We start from the raw sequence: 21,990 nt of genomic DNA on the forward strand, positions 1-21,990 counted from the left end.
CCACTGACATGGACTAGCCTCCTGGTAGCTCTGGGCTGGGTGGGTAGCTCTGCAAAGAAATCGATTGCAATGGTGGAGTTGGTTAGCTGACACCTGAATAATTTCTTGGGGTAATGCTTTGTTACTCTTAGGGTGTGACTGGTTGGGTTTGTAGCTGGGCTGGGGTTAGGGCAAGCAATCTGCATTCTATCAGAGGGGAACGTGTTCTGCTATCCTGAGGCATTCAGGCTGTACTCTTACCTTGTTTTCTAGACCAGAAGAGCTGCAAACCGGTGTCCTTCCTATGCTGCCCTGAGAAGAATCCACTGGCTGTGGTCAGCTGGTGCTTACCTACAGTGGCTTGTGGTAGCACCGAGTGTCCTGTGAGTCTCAGCATTGACTGGATGGTCTGATGACAACAAGGAACACATTTGGAAACTAGGAACTGATTTCACAACAATGGGATACCTCACCCACGCGCTGCTCAGAAGGTTGTTTGGTCCCTCATCTTGGTGCCTGCCGAGGGAATTGAGTCAAAGTCCTATCCTCAATCTGAAATGGTCACCTCTGAGGCAGAGCTGCAGTGAAAGACCTGGATTTGTGACTGCCACTGATGCGGTCAAGTACTGGCAGAAGGTGTTTGAGACCAATGGGGTCCCTGAAGCACAAGAATCCAGTGAATATATTGTGTCATTTGTCCTGGGAGCAAAAACAGTTAAGTAACAAGAAAAGAATAAGTTTTGTGCGTGCCTCTGTCGTTTGGGTTGAATCCTTTACCTCTCTTTTTACCTCACTTAAAGGAAGCAGAACAGCTTTTCCATCCCTAGATGGCAGAAAGGGTGAGCCATAGTTTATTATTGCCAGTAAAACACTCAGAGCATCTTCAATGCCTTCCTTTGCAGAAAATGAAATGTTAACCCATGACCTGTACACAGACCCTGTACCCTAACTTGCCTGGTGGTACATTTCTTAATTGTACCTATTTTTCTGAGCCCTGAAAAGTAGCAGAAGAACAGTTGTACAGGCTGGGCTTAAAACATGCAGATGGGTTGTAATTTATGGTTCCAACAGTCCCAGGCATATGTGTTTGTCAGCATGGTGGGCCTCCCTGGGAGGTGCCGTCGGGAGGGTACAGAGGACACCCAAGTGTCAGAGATGGGCAGGTTTTAAAGTGACCTTGTCTTCAGTTTCAGAGCTTGAATTCCAAAAGCCTCCACACTCCACTTACAGCAGTGCAGCAGGAGCACATCCAGCAGCTGAGCTACAAGCGATTAGAAAGGTAGGAGCAGCCTGTTACATTTGTGTCTTTGGAGTGTTTTCCTACAGCCTTAACAGTCAGAAGAATGGAAGTAGAGAGAAGGCAGAAGACAATTAGCAGTGGACATGTCAGGTAACAGTACTGTGCTGGTCCCTCAGGGTTGGTGTCCAGTAGCAAACCACCTGTCTGTCCTGTCTGGGAGTGAAGTGCATTGCAGAGGAGCAGGAAAGTGTCAGTAGTGGCTCCTGAGTTGGGTGTGTTTTCACTGAGCCCTTCTGGGCTTACAAAATTAAGCCTTGGCTCTTCTGTACTGGTTCGGCTTTCTCTTCAGCTGTCAGTCCTACACTGGGCTGTGGTGTTGCTGTGCTTTCCTTTCTAGGCATTGCCTGCTGTGGATTTCTCTGCTGTTTAGAGGTGTCCATGGCTGCCAAAGCTTAGGTCTCCATTTGTTTGCTGTATGTGAGGGGATCTTTTAGGAAAAAATGAAATGGGTGTGGTGCGAAGGAGCTACCTGGGGAGTTGCATGTGGGGAGAGGAAATATTCAGGAACTTACATCATTTGGAAGGGTGGTTGATCCTTGGGAGTATGTTTGGAGGTGGCTTCCTCCTGCTTGTTTATGTGAGTATGTTATGATGTGGATCCTCATTTTGCTGTGTGGATTAGTCCTGCCCTGATTTACACAGGATAGGATAGGAAGTTTTCTCAGGGAGTCAGTGTGTTGACAGTGGTTACTGCCTGTAGGATCTGAGTGTCTTCCCTGAAATTTTCCTGCTGTTCTTAAATCTTGTGTTACAAGCAGAAATGCAACATTCCTAGGGCCATCTGCTTTGCAAGTTGCTCTATCTTAAGCATTGCTTAACATCCAGAAGTGAGGTATGGTGCCTCACAGCAGCTGAAAACATGGCCTCAAATTCATGGAATCATGGAATCGTTGAGATTGACAGGCACCTCTGGAGTCTAGCCCACCCTCTAGCTTAAAGCAGGATCAGCCAGAGCAAGTTGCTCAGAGCCATGGCCAGTCTGATTTTTATTGTAACCAGGTACAGATTACAACTCAGCCTGTGTGAACATCCTGTTCCAGTGTTTGACCACCCTCACAGTGTTTAAAAATAATAGTAAGATAATAAAGAGGTTCTTAGGTCCAAATGGACTTTTCTGGCTGGCAGCTTGTGCCCTTGGCCTGTCTTTTCACTGGATACTGCTGAAAAGAGTCAAGCTCCATCTTCTTCACTCCATCTCATCAGATACATATGGTTGCTGATGAGATTTCCCTCTCTTGCCCCCACAGCCTGAGCCTTCCCTTCTCAAGGCTAAACTGTTTCCCCTCTCAATCACCCTCCTTGTATGTTCTAAGCTCCAATCCTTTAATTGTCTTAGCGGCCATTTGTTGGACTTACTCCAGTATGTCCATGTATGTCCTATACTGGGAGCCCAATACTCCACATGCTCCCTATCAGTGCTGAATAGAGGGGAAGGATGCCCACTTCCACCTTTTGGCAGTGTTCTGCCTCTTGCAGCCTAGGAAGCCTTTGGCTGCCTTTAATGCAAGGGCACACTGCTGACTCACAGTCAACTTGTCCACCCACTCCCCAGGGCCTTTCCTGTAAGGCCAATGTCCATCTGCTTGGTCCCTAGCCTGCACTGGTACATGGGGTTATTCCTTCCCAGTTTATAGGACTCCATGTTGCTCTGTGCTGAATTTCATGAGGTACCTGTCAGCCCGTTTCTCCAGCCTCCTGAGAGCCCTCTGGAAAGTAGCACACCCATATGGTCTGTTAACCACTCCCCCCAGTTTTCTGTCCTCTGCAAACATGTCAAGGGTGCTCTGTGTCCCTTCATCCAGATCATCAATGAAGATGTTATGCTATATTTGCCCCTCTGTTGACCCCAGGGTTACTCCACGAGTGATCAGCCTTCAGCTGGACTTTGTGCTGCTGAATGCAGCCCTCCAAGCCTGCCAGTTCAGTCAGTTTTCAGTTCACCTCATTTAACTTAATGAGCTTGTACAAGAGGATGTTAAGTGAGACTATGAAAACTCTTAGGAAGGTCAAGATAAACAGTATTGATTCCTCAGGGCACTTTGTGCCATGGCTGGCTGTCAGGTTGGTCAGGAATGATAGCCCCTTTCTAAATCCATGCTGTCTACTCCCAGTCACTTTCCTACACTTAGCCTGCTTGAAAATGATCTCTAAGACTGTTTGTTCCTCCATTTTCCCCAGTATCAAAGTGAGGCTGACTAGCCTCTAGTTCCCTGGGCCCAGTGATAACAAATTCTTCTGTGGGCATCGAGCTCCTCCAGCTCCCTCAGAGTGCACAGGCACGTTGCACAGCAGCTTTTGTGTGGTGTGGATTGTAGTGCTGAAGTGTTGACGTTTACTTTTGCCCGCCACAGAATGCCGGTGCAATATGTGATTGGTGAGTGGGATTTTCAGGACCTGACTCTGAAGATGAGACCCCCAGTATTTATTCCTCGGCCTGAGACAGAGGTATGGACGTGGGAAATGTTGGGGTGGGCTTGAGTCTGCAAATCACATAACACAGTGCAGCCACAGCATTGCAATGAGGGTGCCCTGTATAGTGTGAGCTTGTAGTGATGAAGAGGTCAGATCAGTGCTTTTAGAACAGAGGAGGATTCTAAGCTTGTGGTCTAGAATTGACACTGGTGCACTTTGCTTCCTGACTTAGAGCAAAAGGTCTTGCAAGCTAACATGTCACTTAATTACACAGAGCTCTCTCTGCTGATGGAAGCATTGGCTTTTTTCCTTACTTCTGCTGTGGCAGCAACTCCTTGAAGTTCAAAACCGCTAGTGCTCTATCCCAGTGGCTTAGTATTTTGGTACAAGGGTAAGAATCTCCAAGTTGTCCAAAGATTGTTAGCAAAATCTTGCAGTAATAGTGGATACTGGAGCTTGTTTGTCCATGTGCAGACTAAGTCACTGCTGGCTGACAGGAAATGGCACTTACCACTTGTCCGGTGTCTTCACAAACGCTGGAAACTGAAGGGTTGTTTACGGAGCAGTAACAAAACAAACACTGGAAACTGAAGGGTAAGTTCTGACCTGATCTGGAAGGAAATATGAATGTCAGTCATAAGAATTTTAAGGACAGCCATACATGACCAAGATATAGATCCATTTTCCCCAGTGTTCTGCTAGTAGGGAAAAGCTTGAGAATGCAGTGGTGACACTTTCTCTGACAGTAGCCTAGCTTTCAGCTCAATGGATCCAGCCTGGGAAGGAAATCTTTCTGTTTGCTAGTCCTCAGGAGGTTTCAGGTTTTGGGGATTTGTAGTTGGTTGGAGTTTGTTTTGGTTTTTTGTTTGTTTGTTGTGGTTTTTATTGTTTCAGTTTGGTGTTTTGTGTTGGTGTTTTGGTTTGGGTTTTTTTTCCTGTGGTGTTGTTTGTAGTTTTGTGTTGGTTGGTTGGGGTTTTTTGTTGTTTTGGGGTGGGTGGATGTTTTGTATGTTTGTTTTTCTTCTGAAATTTGTTTTCTTTTGGAACTATTAGCTTTTGGGGATGCAGTGGCCTCCACAGTTTTGTCTGTTTAGCGTCCCAGAAATGTGAATTTGTTTCAGCCCAGTAGCCATTTCTTCAGTTATTTGCCTGCTGCTGGCCCTCTGCTCAGGTCTCTTAAGTAGGGACCTGTGCTGTAAAAAGAATGAAAAGGCTCATTCAGAAGTTATGTGCCCTACTGACAGCATCAGAAGAGAGGCAAATGTCTGAGTGGGCTTTGGAGGTGGGAATACCATCTTTGCTTTTTTCTGGGGAAGAGGCAGGATTGGGAATGTGAAAAAGAAGCATCTCACTGAAGAGAGGACGCAGCATGCAGAGCCCTTCAGCTGACACCTTTTATTGTGCAAAAGTTAAAAGGCAAAGACAAGATGTGCTTCCTTCGTGCCCTTTGAAGAAGTGGGTGCTACTGAAATCTAGGAGAGGGTTCCAGACAACCGAGTGGGAACCACCACAAACCCCCCCACACTTGGGCACCCTCTTATCTCAGCTTGTAGAAGAATATTCAGAACCAGAGTCTTGATTTGGGGGGGGGGGGGGGGGGAGGCATCAGCAGCATCTCATGAAAGCCTGCTGAGCCCTAAATCATAGTGATGACTTCTGTGTTCAGAGAAGGTGTGAGCTCTCTCTGTCTGGATTTGACCATTCTGTGGTGATTAAGTTTGGAGATAGGGATCTAAGGAATGGCTTTTGCCAGTTGGAGCCCGGCAATGGTTAGCTTTATTGTTGTCAACAGTATTTCTGCTCTGGTTGATTCAAGAGAGTATTTCCAACCTCTGACTGCCCATTAATTTGTGGATGCAGTGTGGGCACTGAAACCAGGGAGAACTTGTTTGTTCTGCAAGTCCAAACATCTGCTGGCAAGGCTTCCTCTGGTGCTGTTCTCTAATTCTCTCCATGCAGTGCCAGGCCTCAAACAAAAGCCTATTGTGTGGAGTGGAAGCCACAGTGGCTAATGCCTGAGAACATCATTAATTGTGCCTACAAATGTGATTTTGGTAAAAGCATCTCAAACTGAAATGCAGTGCAGTGTAATCTGCTGTGTTTGAAACCACTTAACATACCCTGGTACAAAAATATAAACAGCGTAACCCAAAGCTTGGCTCTCTGGGAAAATTTTATTTCATGTCTGCTTACTAGGAAGGCACAATTTTAGCAGACTCATTATGGAAGGCCAGAAGTTTATGGTGATAGCTCAGGAATGGAGCTGTGTAGAAAGCAGAGAATTTCCCTGTGATCTGGCAATGGGAAGTTAGACAGGAGGAGCACGGGGATAAGCTCCAGCTGTTTAGCAGCACCTGCCAGCAGCACATTAGGCACGTGCAGCTTCCTGGAATCCTAGACTGTGTGTCACCAGCTGCACAAAGTGAGCTGCTGTCCAGAGTGTTCCTTTCTGCTAGGAAGAGGAAAGGTTGGTCATCTCTGACTCAGAGCTTTGTGGAATGGCTTTCAGTTGGAGTTTGCCTTTGTTTTGTTTCATCAGAGTATTTTTTCCAGACTTCACAACTGCAGTGGAAATATCTCCTCTCAAAAATATTTGTTGGTTGCATCTGTTGCTCTCTTTCTGTTTAGGATTTGTCTGCAGCATTCTTAAAACCAGTAGTGCTTTACAACTAATAATTGTAAATAATCCTTTAGTTCTTTAGGAAGCAGTTCATGATCAACATTGGCATCCCAGGTTCAAGCTGCTTACCTGTGCCTGCATACACAAGCCACATGTCCTTGGCTGAGTAAATGTGACTCCCTAAATTGACTTGTTAGTGCAGATAAGTTCCAAATATGCTTCCTATTTGTATTTATGTAGTTTCTGCAAATGCTCCTACTTGTTGATTCCAAGCCTGAGAAGAAAAGCAGCCATCTCTGTGATGCACATTTTATTCTATGGTTACAGAGCAAAGCTCTTTCTCCCAGACATGTTGTGATGGCATGAAGGCCAATGCAGTGTGACACAAACCACCAGCATTGTTTCAGGCTTGGGGACATGGACACATGCAAAGAGAGAAGCTCAGCTGTCTGCTGAATTTTGCCCTGTGTGAAATCAGCCCCTTAGTAGTTTCTTTGGTTCTGTCTGGTAGCTGAGCCCTATCCTATTCACTCCCTCTGGGAGTATTGATTCAGCACATGCAGCTTCATTCTTCTGTTCCACGGGAATCTGGGTTGGGAGGGAACACCAGCCAAAAGGAAAAGAGCAGGTCCTGTTTAAGCTCTGAGAGCTTAAGCTGATTGCACTCATAGTTTTTTGGCTGCAGGGCTCATAGTTCTGTGAGCACAGACATGCTGCATTGGAGGAGATCCTTGTTGAGTAGTCCTCTGCCTCACCTTCCTTCAGTTACCTGGCCCTCTGGGAGTAAAGCTTCAGACTCACTGCTGCAGGCAAGCTGTTGTGGAGCCCAGTGTCCTGCCATACACTGTGACCACCAGAACCGGGCTTCTGCACTGGGGAGGAGTCTGGGGCCAAAGCGCAGGGTGTGCCCTGTCCTGTGAGTTTTCTTTGCTAAGTGATTGTTATCCTAATGCCCAAGAATCCTTTTCTCAACGCTGCTCAGTCACTGTGTTAATGGAGAAGAAACTCCTTCTCCCAAAGCAAGGCCTGAAACCCGGGCAGCAGCCATGTGGATCAGAGGGAGAAGCAGACCAAAGAGAAGGACTCAGCAAACCGTGCATACTTAATTTCTTTCCCTGTCCTGGCAAATACAGGCAGAATGATTGGGTTTGGTCTAGGACCTCTCCAAGGTGGTGTGGGGTGTGGGACTCACCGGTCTGTCACCCCTAGAGGGCACTGCAGGCTCAGGCTGGCGGAGCTCCCGGTGGCTCTATTCTGCATTAATTGTGATGGGATTTCTGGTGTTTCGGATCGCCTCCTCTCTCAGATGCTGTGTTTTAAAGCAAATGAGGGCTTATTTGTTCAGTGGATTAAGAAAATAGTCTCCTTTAAGCCCCTGCAGCTGCTCTGTGGGTAGAGTCAGGCTCTTGGACATTGAGTTTTTATTTTTGCTGGAAGAAAGCTGCTGGGAGGAGGGCTCCAGTTCTGCTTGGGAGGATTGTTACAGTCCTGCCATCCCCTCAAACCCATAGGCCACATACGAGTCCCCTGGTGACACCTCCTTGACCTGAATTCAGACCTATTTTTTTCCTGTGGTGGTTTGGTTTGGTTTTGTGTCTGGCTTTGTTGTGGTGGCTGTGTCATAAAAACAGTCCTTTGTCTTGTAAGGGGGGACACTGCAGGGTGAGGATGTGTGGTTAGCCTGGGAGACATCTTAGGGAAAGAAATTACAACTCTGTGCCATGTTGAATATTTTTCAGTGGTCATGCAAAAAAGCAGCTATAATCTGCTGCAAGAGCAAGGCTAAAGGCTTAGTGGGTCAGACTGCTGGTCCATCTGGCTCAATCTGCTGTGACTGATGAGGGCTTGTAGCAGATGAGTGGAAAAATATGCAGGGGAAGAGGTAGGCATGGAAGGACCCCCTTTTGATAGACAACAGTTAAGGACTGTTCTTAGTCAAAGCTGGATTTTGGGCCATCTTGCTTCATAATCACTGATGGCTATGTCCTCCATTAATTTGTTTAATCCTCTTTGGAGGCTGGCTGTGTCTAGCCTGCATGACATCATCTGACAGTGAATCTTTCTAATTTTGTATTGTAACTGGGAAAACTATTTCAGTTGCTTACAGTACTGCCTGCTCATTTAACAGGAAGGACCTTGCCTCTTATGTGTAAAACATAAACCATTCATGCTCTCTACAGCATTTGTAATTTATAGTCCCATTGCTGTTTAATCATTCTTTCTTCTCCTATGATTTTTAAGCTTTCAACTTGTTTCCCAGAATTGTGCCTTTCCTGTGACCACATGCTGGATGCACTGGAGCCATTGCTGTTCATGTGCATCTGTCAGCTGAAGGGCAGTCCTTGTGCTGGGCTGCTCCACAAGAGCACTTCAGGCAGAGATTTGCCTAGAGAAACTGTTTGTGAAGTTTCACCTTCCTTCTAGCTAAACATAATGATTAACTTTCCAAGAAGATCAAGCACACAGAGAAGGGAGAATTTTTGCTTCTTGGCATGTGTATGCAAATACAGGGATTGCAGGGTGGAGCCTTTCTCCAGCACTGTGTCAAAGCCCTGTACACATTTTCTGTTTTAATCAGTGCTAAAAGGAAGTAAATTTGCCTTTCATTTCCCTAGTTTCGTTGTCTCAGATGTTTACTTTTGGGGAAGATCAAAGGGTCGCACTGTCTAGTGAGTACAGCCATTGATCAGGAGGCAGGAGATTGGCTTTTTTTCATGATTCTCTCTGACCAGTTCTCTCTTCATAGGGAAGCTGCTTCTCCTTTCTGTGTCACTGACTTCCCAATATGGGAAGTGAAAAGGATAATTTTGCCTTAACTTGTACCCAACCTGAGGTCCCTTCTTGAAACATACACAGGCTCCTATAAAGTACATTGAACATAAATGCAACCGAGCATTATCTAATGGGTCAAAAATTAACTGCGCTCTGTCAGTACGTAGCTGTAACTAAACGTGCTCAAGCTGGAGTGTTGCTGTTGTGGCCTCACATAGATCAGATTTAGACAATGTGATAGGCAATCCTGGGCTGCATCTTTGATGCAGATGTATGGCCAGCAGATCCAGAGAGGTGATTCTGCCACATTGCTCTGGTGAGACCTCACCTGGAGTACTGCGTCCGGGTCTGGAGCACTCGATATAGGAAGGACATGGATCTGTTGGAGCAAGTCCAGAGAAGGGCCATAAAAATGATCAGGGAGTTGGAGCATCTCTGCTGTGAAGACAGGCTGAGGGAACTGGAGTTGTTCAGCCTGGAGAAGAGAAGGCTCTGGGGAGACCTAATAGCAGCCTTCCAGTGCCTGAAGGGGGCCTGCAAGAAGGATGGAGAGAGGCTGTTTACAAAAGTCTGCAGAGAGGACAAGGGGCAGTGGCTTCAAACTAGAGGAGAGCAGATTTAGATTGGATGTTAGGAACAAGTTCTTTACTATGAGGGTGCTGGAACACTGGAACAGGTTGCTCAGGGGGGTGCTTGAGGTTCCATCCCTGGAGATATTCAAGGTGGGCAGCCTTACCTAGTTGAGGATGCCCCTGCTTACTGCAGAGGGGGTTGGACTAGATGACCTTTGTAGGTCCCTTCCAATCCAGTCTATTCTATCATTCTATCATCAATATTTTATTGTTGGAAGAAAACTGTTCTGTGAAAGTGGGCTGTGGCACAGAGGCTGGGGAATGGGAATTCTGAAAGGAGGCTGGTTTTGCTGTAGTGCAGTGGGAATTGCCCTTTGAGCTAGGTACAAGTGTTTAATAGGATAACAGAGGCAGAGAAAAATAATGCAGCCTGTGCCTTGTGGCTGAGGGACTTCTGCTGCCAAAATAGCTTGGAAAAAGATTTGGGACTCTTACAGATGGCTCTGGCCATGAGCACCCATTTTCAGTGGGCTGCCCAAGCAGGCTAATGTGATCTTTGTGGGTGTTAACAGGGGACTGACAAGTACAAGTAGCAGGATTAAATAATCTGTGTATGACAGTAGTGGAATAGTTGCAAAAATATTATGTGCAGTTATGTTACTGATCAGTTGAGAAAGAAATGGAAAACTGGGTTTGGAGGAGAACCAGCAGGTGGCTTAGCAGCTGGAAAAATCTGCTTTGTTGTGAAAGACTGTTTAGCTCATCAAAGGCAAGCTTAGGGGTTAATTACCTGGCACAGGGAGCAGAAATTTAATAACAGAAGTCCCTTTAGTTTCATATAGTGCATATAACAAGCACTATAAATGCAGGCCAGAAGAAAAGGTGCACATCTTTAACAGAGAAGGTAATTAATTATTGAAACAGCTCAGCAGGAGTCTGTTGCTGGCCAAATGAGGACAGGATGTTTTCCCAGGACAGATTTCTTATTCAAAAGGAGATGGAGGAAGAAGCAGAGCTGTTCCTGGCTGAGTGGCCAAGATTGAACTATGGCAGTAGTTTCTCCTGGCTTCCTATGCAACAAAAAAAAAAAGGCTGTACTAGTGTAGAGGATTACTTCAAAGTTGGTGATTTCCAAGACAGAATCAGAAATACAGATTTAAAGCTAAAATCTGTGCTGAAGGCAACAGCTGTTCTTTCTAAGTCCTGTACAAACCTGTTCCCCAGGTTAATTTATACTGACTTACTCACAGATCTCCATCTTGTTAATGCTTTGACTTTTAAAATTTTTGTTGGCCCTAAGAAAAACCCCTCTAAAAAGCTTTTAATCTCCCTTTTCTGATTGAAAGAGGGTCTCTGTTTCTGTGAGATTCAAGCTAAGTGGCTTAGCACAACAGCAGTTAGAGCAGGATTTAGGACTAGAACTAGAGAAAAACGAGCTATAGAATGACTGTGACAGGAGGGATGGAACTCCAGCAGGTTCCCATGTGAACAGGGGGGAAAAATCAATTTCCTACTCATGGCTTCCTTCAGACCTTTAAGAATTTCAGAGGTAGGGATTAGTGAGCTGGACCAGATGTTGTGTCTGGCAGTCATTGGTACCAGTAGCTGCTTCTGGAGAGATGTACCTAGACAGACCTGAGCTGGAAACCCAAGGTACAGCTGTCTTACAGTGACTCTGATCCACTCTTCTTGCCCCTCTTGGACATGGCTAAGTTTGGACATGACAAGTGTGGTAATTTCTCTTGGGCATTAGCACATACAGGTTACAAAGGTTGCTGCCTTTTGGCAAAGTCATTTCTGGGTGCTGTCAGAGCCTCTCCTCCAACAGATGAAAGAGTGCTTGGCATGTGCTTGGACACATCAGGAGCTGCTTCTGTTGTGTGACAGAGAAGCCAAACCCCCTTCTCAGTGTGTGCCGTTACCTGTTTGTCTGTCATTGCTTCTGTCTAAAGCCACCTTTTCTTTCAGTAGCACCTTCTGGAGTTACAATGGTGTTTTGCTTTATATGTATATAGGTGAGTCCCACAGACTTTGTGCAACATCTTTGCTTTCTCCTCACAGGCAGCAGGGCCCAGGACAAAAATGCCCTACCTGCATACTAAGCACTGGGCTGGCTTGGTGGCTTGTTTTGGAAGGAGAGTACATGGCAATGATCTTCTAGAGCTATTGCCATGGGGTTAGGTTTGCAGCTTGGCTTCCCAGTGTTTGGTCATGTGCTGATTGGCAGCCAAGTGGGCAAACAGGAGGGGAGGGGTGATTTGGTTAATATCAGATCAGGCTTTATGGAGAGCCCTGGATTCTGAGAACAGAAGTTTTTGGAAAGCATACAAATAACTAAAACATTCCCAGGAAGTGTATGAGAGCAGGGAGAAGGTTACCCAGGTTTTCCTGGGTCTCTTGCTTTCCTTGCCCTGTTTGCTAACGTCAGATGTTAAGAGTTTCTTGTCACCCTGACCTGTAGCTCTGAGACCTTGCCTTGCCTGCTTACCACTGAGCGTGTGGGGCACAAAAAAAAAGGGTGATTCTAGGAAATGAAGTGTGAATTTGTGACCTCCATCCTTGCTATTCTCATTCCTCTTCTGTTGTTTTTCTTAGCTTTGTACTTTTAATCACAGAAACGTGGGATGGGTAATTCAGTGTTGCTGGGCTGTAAGACTGATTGCCCCAACTCTGGCCTTCCACACAGCTCTGTAGCCACCATGGAGCAGCAAGAATCTGCCATTTCCTCCCAGCTGTTGTGGTGCTGAAAGCTGCCTGACCCTATGCTGGCTGCTGGCTGGAGCCATGCAGCTGTGGAGCTTGTGGTTTGGGTGCTGGCAGACACTGTCCTTGTGCTGTCTTTGTGCAGCTGCAGTTCCAAGAAATACAGTGAACTAGAGACCTGGCCACAGGGAGGGGGAGGTAATACCAAGAACCTGTCAGAACATGAGTGTGTGCTGGGGGGGGCTGGGGAACAGGGATTGTGGGTGGGAGGTTGAGGAAAGAGGCTCATGGGAAGCTGGAGGTGTTCACAAAGCTTAGTGTTTGTTTCACTCAGCAGAGGAGATGCAGGGGGGAAAATCCAAATAAATGGCGGTGTGAACTTAGGGCAAATCTGGTAGTGAAGCAAGACTTCCTGGAATCACAAGGTGAGAGTGTGCTGTGAGTGGCTTGGCTAAGAGATGAAAGCTTGAGAACCTCTGAGTGCTGGATATTAAGTAGCATGGGAAGCAAGTATTTGTGTCCTCTGTATAAGGAACCACAGGCAGTGGGTGTCTTCTAGTCCTTGCAAGCTCTTCCTTTTGCTAATCAGAGCCAGATACCCTTCTCCCTCTCAAGGGTGTCCTGCATTTTCCCCTGTAGATTTTAAAATTCCCTTGGGAAAGATGTAGAGGGTCTAGATATATTCTCCCCATTAGCATTTTGTGCTAAACCACAGAAAGTAGATCCTTGAAAACCCCTCACTTGGTACCTGCATCACTTGCGGCCTGGTGCAGTGTAAAAACCCTTCTGGATGCTTTGCTTTGCACCTGGCTTACCTTCACCATGAATGCACAGGTTGCAGAGGTAGCTTGTGCTCTTGATATCCTTGTGAATACTTCTGTTTTTCCACAAAATCTTTTAAAATGGCAGCAAGGGGGAAGTTTATTGATTATTGCTGTGCAGGAGAAGTTTGCAACATGCAGAGAGGTTGGGGTTTAGTCACACCAGTAACTACAGAGCTGTGAGCTGGCCCTGCTCCCACCTATCGAATGAAATGCAGTCTCCCCCTGCAAGCAGCCATAACAGCTCTTGAGTTATGGGGGCTACCCAAGCCATGCCTAGGCCCCTCCTTCCCTTCCACCTTTGTGCCATTGCTAGCAACAGCAGATTGGAATTTCTTTGTGGTTTTGCCTGCCATTAAGTCCTTCCACTCCTTCCAAAAGTAGCTTTTACTGGGAAGAAGAATCTTCTTGCATGGACTACAGGAGAAAAGATCTTCAAAATGTTCCACTTCTTGACTCTGACACAAAAATCACTCACTCTTATACCCATGTATGTGTGCACCACTCTACAGGATAAAAGTAGTCCTGGCCAGTACCTGTAGCACTGCTAAGCAAGATTTCAGCGACAGCTGTGTTGTTCCTGACAATAGTGACACATACTGTAAGCAGGAATTTGAATTTTAAGAACTTCACACTTGAGCATTTGTCCTGTATCCAGTGGCTAGCAGGCTATGGGAAATGTGGGGTCAGGTCACACTTCAAAGATGCCCCTTGAGTTTATGGTTCTACTTGCTCCTTAATCCAGCACTTTGGATTGTTATGGGGTTTTGTATTGAGAGGGTTTATCTACAACAGTAACACCAGAAAGATGATTCAAGAGCAGCCAGGCACTGTTTGTTGAGTTGATTTGGGACTCTGCTTCTGATCTTTGTGCCTTCTGCTTTGCTGCAGGAGGTCAGTTGCCCTCGCACAATTCTAGCCCTGCCTGTTTTCAGCTTGGGTTTGGGGGATCTGTTTCCATGCTCTGAAGTGGTGTCTTTGGAAGGACATGAAGGTGGCTTCCGGAGCATTGGGTTCAATGCTCTGATCTCCCATTATTGTCTTCTGTGATGTTGGAGTGGTGACTGTCTTACAGTTGCTCATCTGGAAAATAGGAGTTGTGAGGATAAAGATGCAAAAGGTAGTGCTCAGCATGCTGCAGGGACAAGGCACCTGAGCAAGCCAACTAATTTTCCTGTTTTTAGAGACAATAAAGACACCGTGATTGTCAAGTCTTTGTTTCATCCCAAACAGAGGGGGTTTAGTTGGTTGGGGGGTTTTGTGTTTGGTTTTGGGTTTTTTTTGTAGTGAAGGACATTTTCCTCTCTCTGATTTATTGAATCCTGTGTTTGTGAGTGGCAGTAAACCCTCTGGAACTGCCTGCCATTTCAGTTGGGAGTGCCAGGTTGTGGAGGACTTACCTGGGACATTCCAAAGCTAATTAGCCAGGCTGCCAAAGTGTTTTCTCTTATTTCCCAGTGGACCTTTTTGTAATTTCGTCTCTCAGCCTTTATAGTTGGTGATCAAACTGACAGTGAAGGTGGCTTTTAGCAATGATGGCATTGTATTAGCAGATGTTTGTGCTCTGAACCTGTTCAGCCTGAGAAGATGTGGCATATCCCACACACAAAGACCAAAGGTTTTGGCCATCTGCCCTTGTCCCAGTTTCTCTGTGCTTGGGACTGGCATCTCTTTTTAACACCTTCTTCCTCTTTGGTGCTCTTTCCCATCTGTGGGTCTCCTCAGATTCTTGCACAGAGGTAGGGAACATGTCTTGCAGGATGTTTTGTAGTCTTTGTGTGAGCACCGGAATGTGTGGCCAGAAACATCTCCTCTCTCCAGGTGAGATTTGAAAGGGGTTCTGCAAAGTGATGTGATTTATCAGTTTTCAGCAGTGACATCATGGAAGTGGTGGTGTGCTTGGAGAAGCTGAAAGCTGACAAATACTAAGAAGGCTCTGAAGAATACTCTTTTGAAGCAGTTTTGCATGACTTAATTCATGATGTCTGAAAAGCAAGCCTGGTGGCAATGACTGTATCATGGGTGCTGGGATTTTCTGGTACTTCTGTAGATGTTGGGGAAATGTGGCGTTCATGTGAAAGCTGTAAGTGAAGGAAAGTACTTGAAGGGGGTGCACCAAGAAGGCTGGAAAGGGACTGTTTACAAAGGGCTGGAGTGATAGGATGAGGGGCAGTGGTTTGAAATTAGAGTAGATTTAGGTTGGATGTTAGGAGAGAATGTTCTTTAACATGAGGGTGGTAGAACACTTGAAGAGGTTGCCCAGGGAGGTAGTTGGAAATATTCAAGGTCAGGCTCAATGGGGCTCCGGGCAGCCTGGTCTAATGGAGGCTGTCCCTGCTCACTGCAGGAGGTTTGGACTAGATGACTTTAGGAGATCCCTTCCCACCCAAACCATTCTGTGATTGTATGACCATGGTATCACAGCCAGTTCATGCAGAACTACAACATGTCTGAACTCCAGTGCATTCTATTTTGTCCTGATTTCTTGCTTTTGATACATACATAGTTGCAAGCTGAATTCAGCATCAAAGAATCTCGTGGTTTCTTTTCCTAATATGCCAGTTAGAATACACCTTCTGTTTTGCTTGCCAATCAAAGTTATTTCACAAAAGGATTTAGTTTCATAATCATTGAACTTTTTGATTGTTGTGAGATACTAATGTCTGGAAATGAATGGAGTTTGTTTGGGTTGTCACATTTTTAATACCTTTTAATTCTGAACTGCTCTGATAACCATGTGTGTTTTGAAAGAACTAGCCATTGCCATAGTAAGGAGTGTATGAAACAAGCAAGACAGTAAGGCAAGGGAGGCAGGAGATAGGATGCAAAGCCTAAGTAGTGCAAACATCCCTGTTTAATATACATGTGGTAAACCCCACAAATCAGTCACATTTCAGTAGGAGCTTTGGAAAGCTCTCTAAAAATATTTTCCCTGTGGATTGTGTAAAGTAGAACCATTAAAACCCCCAAGCTTGGAATTACTAATGATAAACCTTAAAGCGGTTAATAAATGCTGACAGTAGTTCTACTGCATGAAATTTACATTTGGACATTTGTGATCAGTAACTTGAGCCACCCTGTGATTAGCCCTGGAGACAGATGGTTCTTCTGAGTGACTGCAGAGATTTCCTGGAAATATTGTAAGTGACCAGAAAGGGCAGGTATTTAAAAGAATGATTTTATGGCCCAGCAGAATTTTTTGTGTGGCTTTTGGTCTGTGATCTTTGACTCATCAGCACCTGCTTCCCAACACCAGCTGCAGTTACAATCTCTGGCTGTCTCCCTTGTAGAAGTGTGTTCAGACCAGTTCCTCTGGAGCTGTTAGCTGAAAGGCAACAGCCATTTGCACACAGAAGTGGGTAGCTAAGGTGGCTATTTTCCCCTGTTGCTGAGCACTGGCAGTCATGTTGGGAGTCTGTAAAAATGTTTTCCTCCATAATTGCCTAGGAATGGAATCAAGGAATGTGTAAGTGCAGTGCCAATAATGACATGGTAAGCAGGGTAGGGCACTGCAGTGTGGTTCCTCGTACCTGGCTGAGGCAAGCTTAGGTGTCAATCACTGAACTTTCCAGTGAAGGCCTCTCAGAATAGTGCTCTCCAGCCTGTGGGCCGCTTCTTCCTCTGTCATGGGCTTTTGGGTACGAGCTCGACTGAGCTTATTGCAGAGAGGCACTGGGAGCAGTGAAAGACAGAGGAATAGGGTCTGGAGAAGCACAAAGGTTGTTGTCATTGAGTATCTGGTGAGCAAAGACACAGGCATCTCTGGCTCTTTCCAGCTCAACCTCAACAACTGGAGAAGATTTGAGAGAAAACAATGAAAACAGTTGAAAGTTCTTGTTGCTAAAAAGTCCCTGAGGGCTCCAAAGGCTGTGGCTGTTAAAAGCAGCTTGAAGAAAGTAAAGGAGCCAGTGGCTCTCAGAAGGCTATTGTTAGCAGAGGCAGACTGCTGGAGAAGCAACAAAGCCTAACACAGCTGAGTTGAAAATGGCAAAGGCTTAGAAAAGCTGATCTGAAGAAGAAATCATGTTACTGTCAGAAACATGGAGCGTTCACAAGTTCAAATAATCCCCATCTTTCCTTTTTACTTATGCTTTCAGGCTTCTTCAGCAGGAAGAACCAAGTTTCTCAGGCCAGGCTGGATGGGGCTCTGAGCAGTGTGGTCTAGTGTGAGGTGTTCCTGCCTATGGCATGGGGATTGGAACTGGATGATCTTTGATCTTTGATGTCCCTTCCAACCCTGACAATTCTGTGAGCGGTTTGAAGCTGCCTGGCTTTGGCTCAGATGATGCTATGATATGCCTCTTTCTCCATCCATGTGAAGTAGTGCAGGCTTCACTTCTGATCTCCAGGTGCTGAGTGTGTGCTTGCATGAAGGGTCTCAGCACTTCAACCTGTTGAGCACAGTTCATGTATTGTAGGAAACCTTAGAAAACACTCTGACAGAACAGCTTATGTCTCATGCTCTGCTGCTTGGGAGGCTTCGGTGAAGTTCATCTACCCTAACACTTTAGTTTTATACCTGTTTGCATCCTCTCTACTTACTTCCTTCAGGCCAGGCCAATTTGCATCTGCAGCATGAGCAACAGCAACAGATATCTTCATTAGAACTGCAGCTTGGCACAAGGCACTGCACCCCAGGTGGTGTGATGCATCCAAGGAAAGGCTTATCCGTTGTGTACAAGCCTGCCCAGTTCAGGCCCCTGAGAGACTGTTGCTTTACTAAAGAGAAGCTGACCTGCCTTCCAGGATGTCTTGCTTTTAAATATTCCTGCTTGTGCCAAGAACATGGATGATTCCCTGTAAAGTGGAAGGTCAGTGATTTTCCTGTGAATGTCTTTAATTTTTAACTGCTGGCAAAATCAAGCCAATTATTGTTTTGTTAATCTGTCTGGATTTACAGGAGACATGCAAGAGCAGACCTCTCAAGGGGAGTGACCTAGCCCTGGCGAGAGCACCTTGGGCAGTAGGGTCTTGTTTCTGTTCTGCTGTGCCATGAAAGCACAAGGTCTACAAGGAGCTGCAGGCACCTGCTGAAGCTGCTGATGCACTCAGGGTGTGGCAAGGTTTCTGTCTTGCCATTTTCTCCAGCGCACAGCAAGGGAAATTCATGCTGCAGACCGAGGGAGCCACGTGTCTGCTCCCTCGTTTTCGTGAACCATGGAACTGTCTGTCTTTGAGACCTCTGCTGCTGTGTGGGATTTTATGTGAAATTGTGACAGAACTGGTGGGAGGGAGGAGGCAGCAATGGCATATGGATCCAGGAGCATGGATAAACCTCTTTACCGTGGGTGAAAATCTTTTCTCTGTGACTTTATAACAACAAAACATATCAGGAGTCCACAATCTAAAACCCATCCAGAGTGCTGCTCGTTTGAATCATTTAGTAATTCATTGCCTTTGCTTTTCATCTGCAGGTTTGATTATTGGCTTGGATGGTGTTAGGAGCTGTACCTCCGCCTGCAGCTTACAGACCCTACTGTGACAGTGTAGAAGTCTTACATTTTGAAGCTTACAAATTGTGAAAGCTGGAATTTTTTGAGTAAATAAAATGATGTTGCAGAAGATAATGTGCTCCAGATGTTTGGTTATTGTTTTTGCCAGTGTTAGGAGATTTTTAGAGGATCTGTGGGAAATTGTGTCCTGAGGATTTGGTTACTAATCAAAGCATCCTGTGGGGAAGATGGGGCTGAAGTGACTTCTGGCATGTCAGTTCCATTGTTGACATCTGTGTTTTGAACAAAAATACATTTAATTTGGCTACAGAGTCAAGAAATTAAAACTCCATTCCTTAGGGCACAAAGGTATTAGTCCAAACAGCTTCCTTAGAAAATGGTTGTTTGTGTTGGTTTTGATTTTGTGGTCGTTGTTTTTTGTTAGGTGGTTTTTTGTTTGATTGATTGTTTGTGTGTTTTCTGTTAGGATCTTGTCTCCTTAGTTGTGGAGGAAGAGTCTCAGAAATGTGAGAAGAATTCAGACCTCTGCTTCCCAGTTGCTGTCCCCCACCCTGTGATCATGGAGATTGGCTGTGGCTCTGGAGCAATTGCTCTGAGTCTGTTGTGCAAACTGCCACAGGTGAGCTTTTTTCAGTGCAGATGGTACAGTAGATGCCACTCTGCCAGTCTTCACTGAGACTTCTCAGGTAAACCTCTTTTCTCTGATGGGACTTCAGCAGGTAAAGTTTCTGACAGGTTTTAGAAGTTCATGCTATGTAGAAGAAGGATATTTAGGAATTGCTTTCCCCAGCTGTCCACAGAAACAGTGGAGACATAGTCAGAAAGAAAGGAGCAAATGTGCTCATTCTTCATCTGTCACAGCTCACTATTAATCACCTTAGCTTGAAGCACTGGTGGGTGTTGGTTTAAGCTAATATCCTGGGCTGTGAACAAGAGGGACTGAGGCATGGGCACACACTCTATTAATCCAATTTAAGGGGCAGTCATCTCTAAAAATCACCTTGCTGTGAATCAACAGATCTTGTCTCTAGGAGACTGAAGACTAAATGAATACAGAGAATTGTCAGTGCTTGGGATCAATATGACAAGCATATGTCACAGTGCCACAACTGCCAAGCCACATTTTTGAAGTCTTTTGTTCCCTAGTAAGAACCCACACCTCTTGAACAGAGAGAAAAGAGCAGAAAGGGGACTCAGAGCTGGGTGACTAAAGCTGTTCCTACCCCTGATTATTGTAGCATGTAACATGCTCATTGAGATACAGTTGGTAAACAGAAAGAGAAACAAATCTAAGGTCTCACTGCATGTGATTTAGAGAAAATTTCCCCCTTCCCTCAGAATTACAGACCTGCCAGATCCTCCTCATGAATGAGAATTGCTGTGGCCAGCCCTTCCTCTTATAGAAGTATAAGACTTGGCATACAAGAATTAAAGGTTGATGCTTCTGTTTCTCCTCCCAGTGACCTTAATACTTGAGCTTACCGACTTGAAAGTATAATTACTCTGATTTCCTGAGCTGTACTTCATGCTCTTTTCTTTGCCTGTTAAGTTAAAGAGCCATGTTGATCTGTCCCTGTAACTGGTAACAGTCCTTTCCCAGCTGGCAAACATGAAGTGCTGTGCCCAGAGAAATAAAGAATGTTGACTGATTAGACTTAGTGGTATCCACACAGACAGCTAAGTGGAGTTTACATTCTGGGTGATCCCTCTAGTGTTTGAGGCAGAATTTGGCATTAGGGTGGTGAGGAAACAACAGCAGCTTTTCACTTAGCAACTCAACTGTGTCTTTCCCTTAAGGGTCAGCTTCTTGAGTGTAGGTGCTGGTTGCAGACTGTGTAATTAGATGTCCCTGGGAGGGCTGGCAAATCACATCCTCACTTCCAAATGCAAATTCCTTTCTTTAGGCATGCTTTCTCCGTGTAAATACTTGCACACATCTGTGTTTAAAACAAACATTAAGTGAAGCAAAAACAAGTCAGGCCTTTGCCTGCTCTTTTCCCAGGGTGGAATGGAAAGTCAAACAAATCTCTGTGCAGTCCTTTCTCTTAATGTTACACTGGAGGACTCTCAAATACTTGACACACAGTCAAGTACATGCAGTCAATTCAAGCAGCAAGTTTGGTGTAAGGACTGCAAGGGAGTGCATTTTGCCACAGCAAAATGTGTCTGCAAAGCAGATGGAAAATGCCAGAGCCTCCATCCAGGTTGGTTGTGTTAATGCTGGGAGGGATTCTGTCCCCATTAGAGGAGAAGCCTGTGACATGATCTTCCTTTAAGCTATGCATGCTGCAGGCTAGCCAGTGTCTCTCACGCTACTGTGAGCTATGAATGTGACAGTCAGAGTGACTCCACTGTTTTCAGCTGAGTTGGTCTGGTCAGAAGCCTGTCTGTTTTGGAAGGCTGTGCTAGAAGTGACTCGTGATCCCATCCATGCCCTGAGATGCATTCCTCATGAGCTATTCCTTTTGGGAGCCATATGTGAGCACTCGATTGGCAGTTTTATCTTGCATGTCCTTTTGGGCAGAGCACATCTGCTGAGGAACCTTCTTGTTGTAATACTTGTTCATGTTTGGTTTTCTGTCTGTTGCAGAGCCTGGTGATAGCCATGGATAAAAAGGAGGCTGCTGTGGATCTCACTAGGGAGAATGCACATAGGTATGGGCCTGCATATTACCCATTGTTTTGTAAATGGTTGGTTGAGAAAGACCAAGAGTCCTCAATACTTGCACCGTGGTTCATGTTCATCACCACTGGAAACCAGTGAATGGTTTTACTCCTGAAGCATGTAAGAATTCAGAAGGGGGGGGGGGGGGGGAAAGTGCTTATATTTACCAGAGTGTTTTCTGTCTTGTGAATGTGCTTTGCAAAGACAGCAGCTGAAATAAAGAAATAATATTTACAGGCTGTCTGTCTTCCAAGGGTTTTCAGAGTGTTCATGGTCACTGCTTTTATCCCTTCTGTGAACTTGAGAAACTCAAGGCAGCAGATAGTAAGAATGTATACCTCACTTAGAGGGTGAAGGACAAGCATAACCTGAATCTTCATCTCTCTGGCTCCCTGTATGCTATTACTGGGCTTGTTCCTGTCATTGCTTCTCATGATACAAGCTTGCATGTTGAACTAGCCCTGCCGCTCTGATGTGCTAGTGTGGCATCTCTCAGCATCTTCCTTGCAGTCCTGGGTTTCGTGAGAATGGTGCTGCTGCATCCTGTACTATTTGGGTGACACCTGTGCTGTGGCTGGATGCTCAGAGCTGCTGAATCAAACATCTTGTGCCTGAAGTCAGGACAAATCTGTAAGAAGTTGACCTTGTCCTTCCTAGTGGCTTCACTTACTCAGCTAATTCTGGACTGTCACT

The 21,990-nt window shown here is 45.6% G+C and overlaps 1 protein-coding gene across 4 annotated transcripts in view; it reads left to right on the forward strand.

Annotated features, from left to right (window-relative positions):
* The first annotated feature begins 261 nt into the window (after nt 1–261).
* HEMK1 (HemK methyltransferase family member 1) overlaps nt 262–21,990 on the forward strand; it is a 28,024-nt gene continuing 6,295 nt past the window's right edge. For all 4 annotated transcript variants that reach the window (XM_009900675.2, XM_054167518.1, XM_054167523.1 and 1 more), the window contains exons 1-5: nt 262–693; nt 1,167–1,258; nt 3,631–3,724; nt 19,099–19,251; nt 21,223–21,287. In XM_009900675.2, coding sequence (XP_009898977.1) covers nt 439–693; nt 1,167–1,258; nt 3,631–3,724; nt 19,099–19,251; nt 21,223–21,287 — 659 coding nt within the window. In that variant the 5' untranslated portion in view covers nt 262–438. The remainder of the gene's footprint in view (nt 694–1,166; nt 1,259–3,630; nt 3,725–19,098; nt 19,252–21,222; nt 21,288–21,990) is intronic.

Source organism: Dryobates pubescens, chromosome 1, assembly GCF_014839835.1.
Source record: "Dryobates pubescens isolate bDryPub1 chromosome 1, bDryPub1.pri, whole genome shotgun sequence".
NCBI lineage: Eukaryota > Metazoa > Chordata > Aves > Piciformes > Picidae > Dryobates > Dryobates pubescens.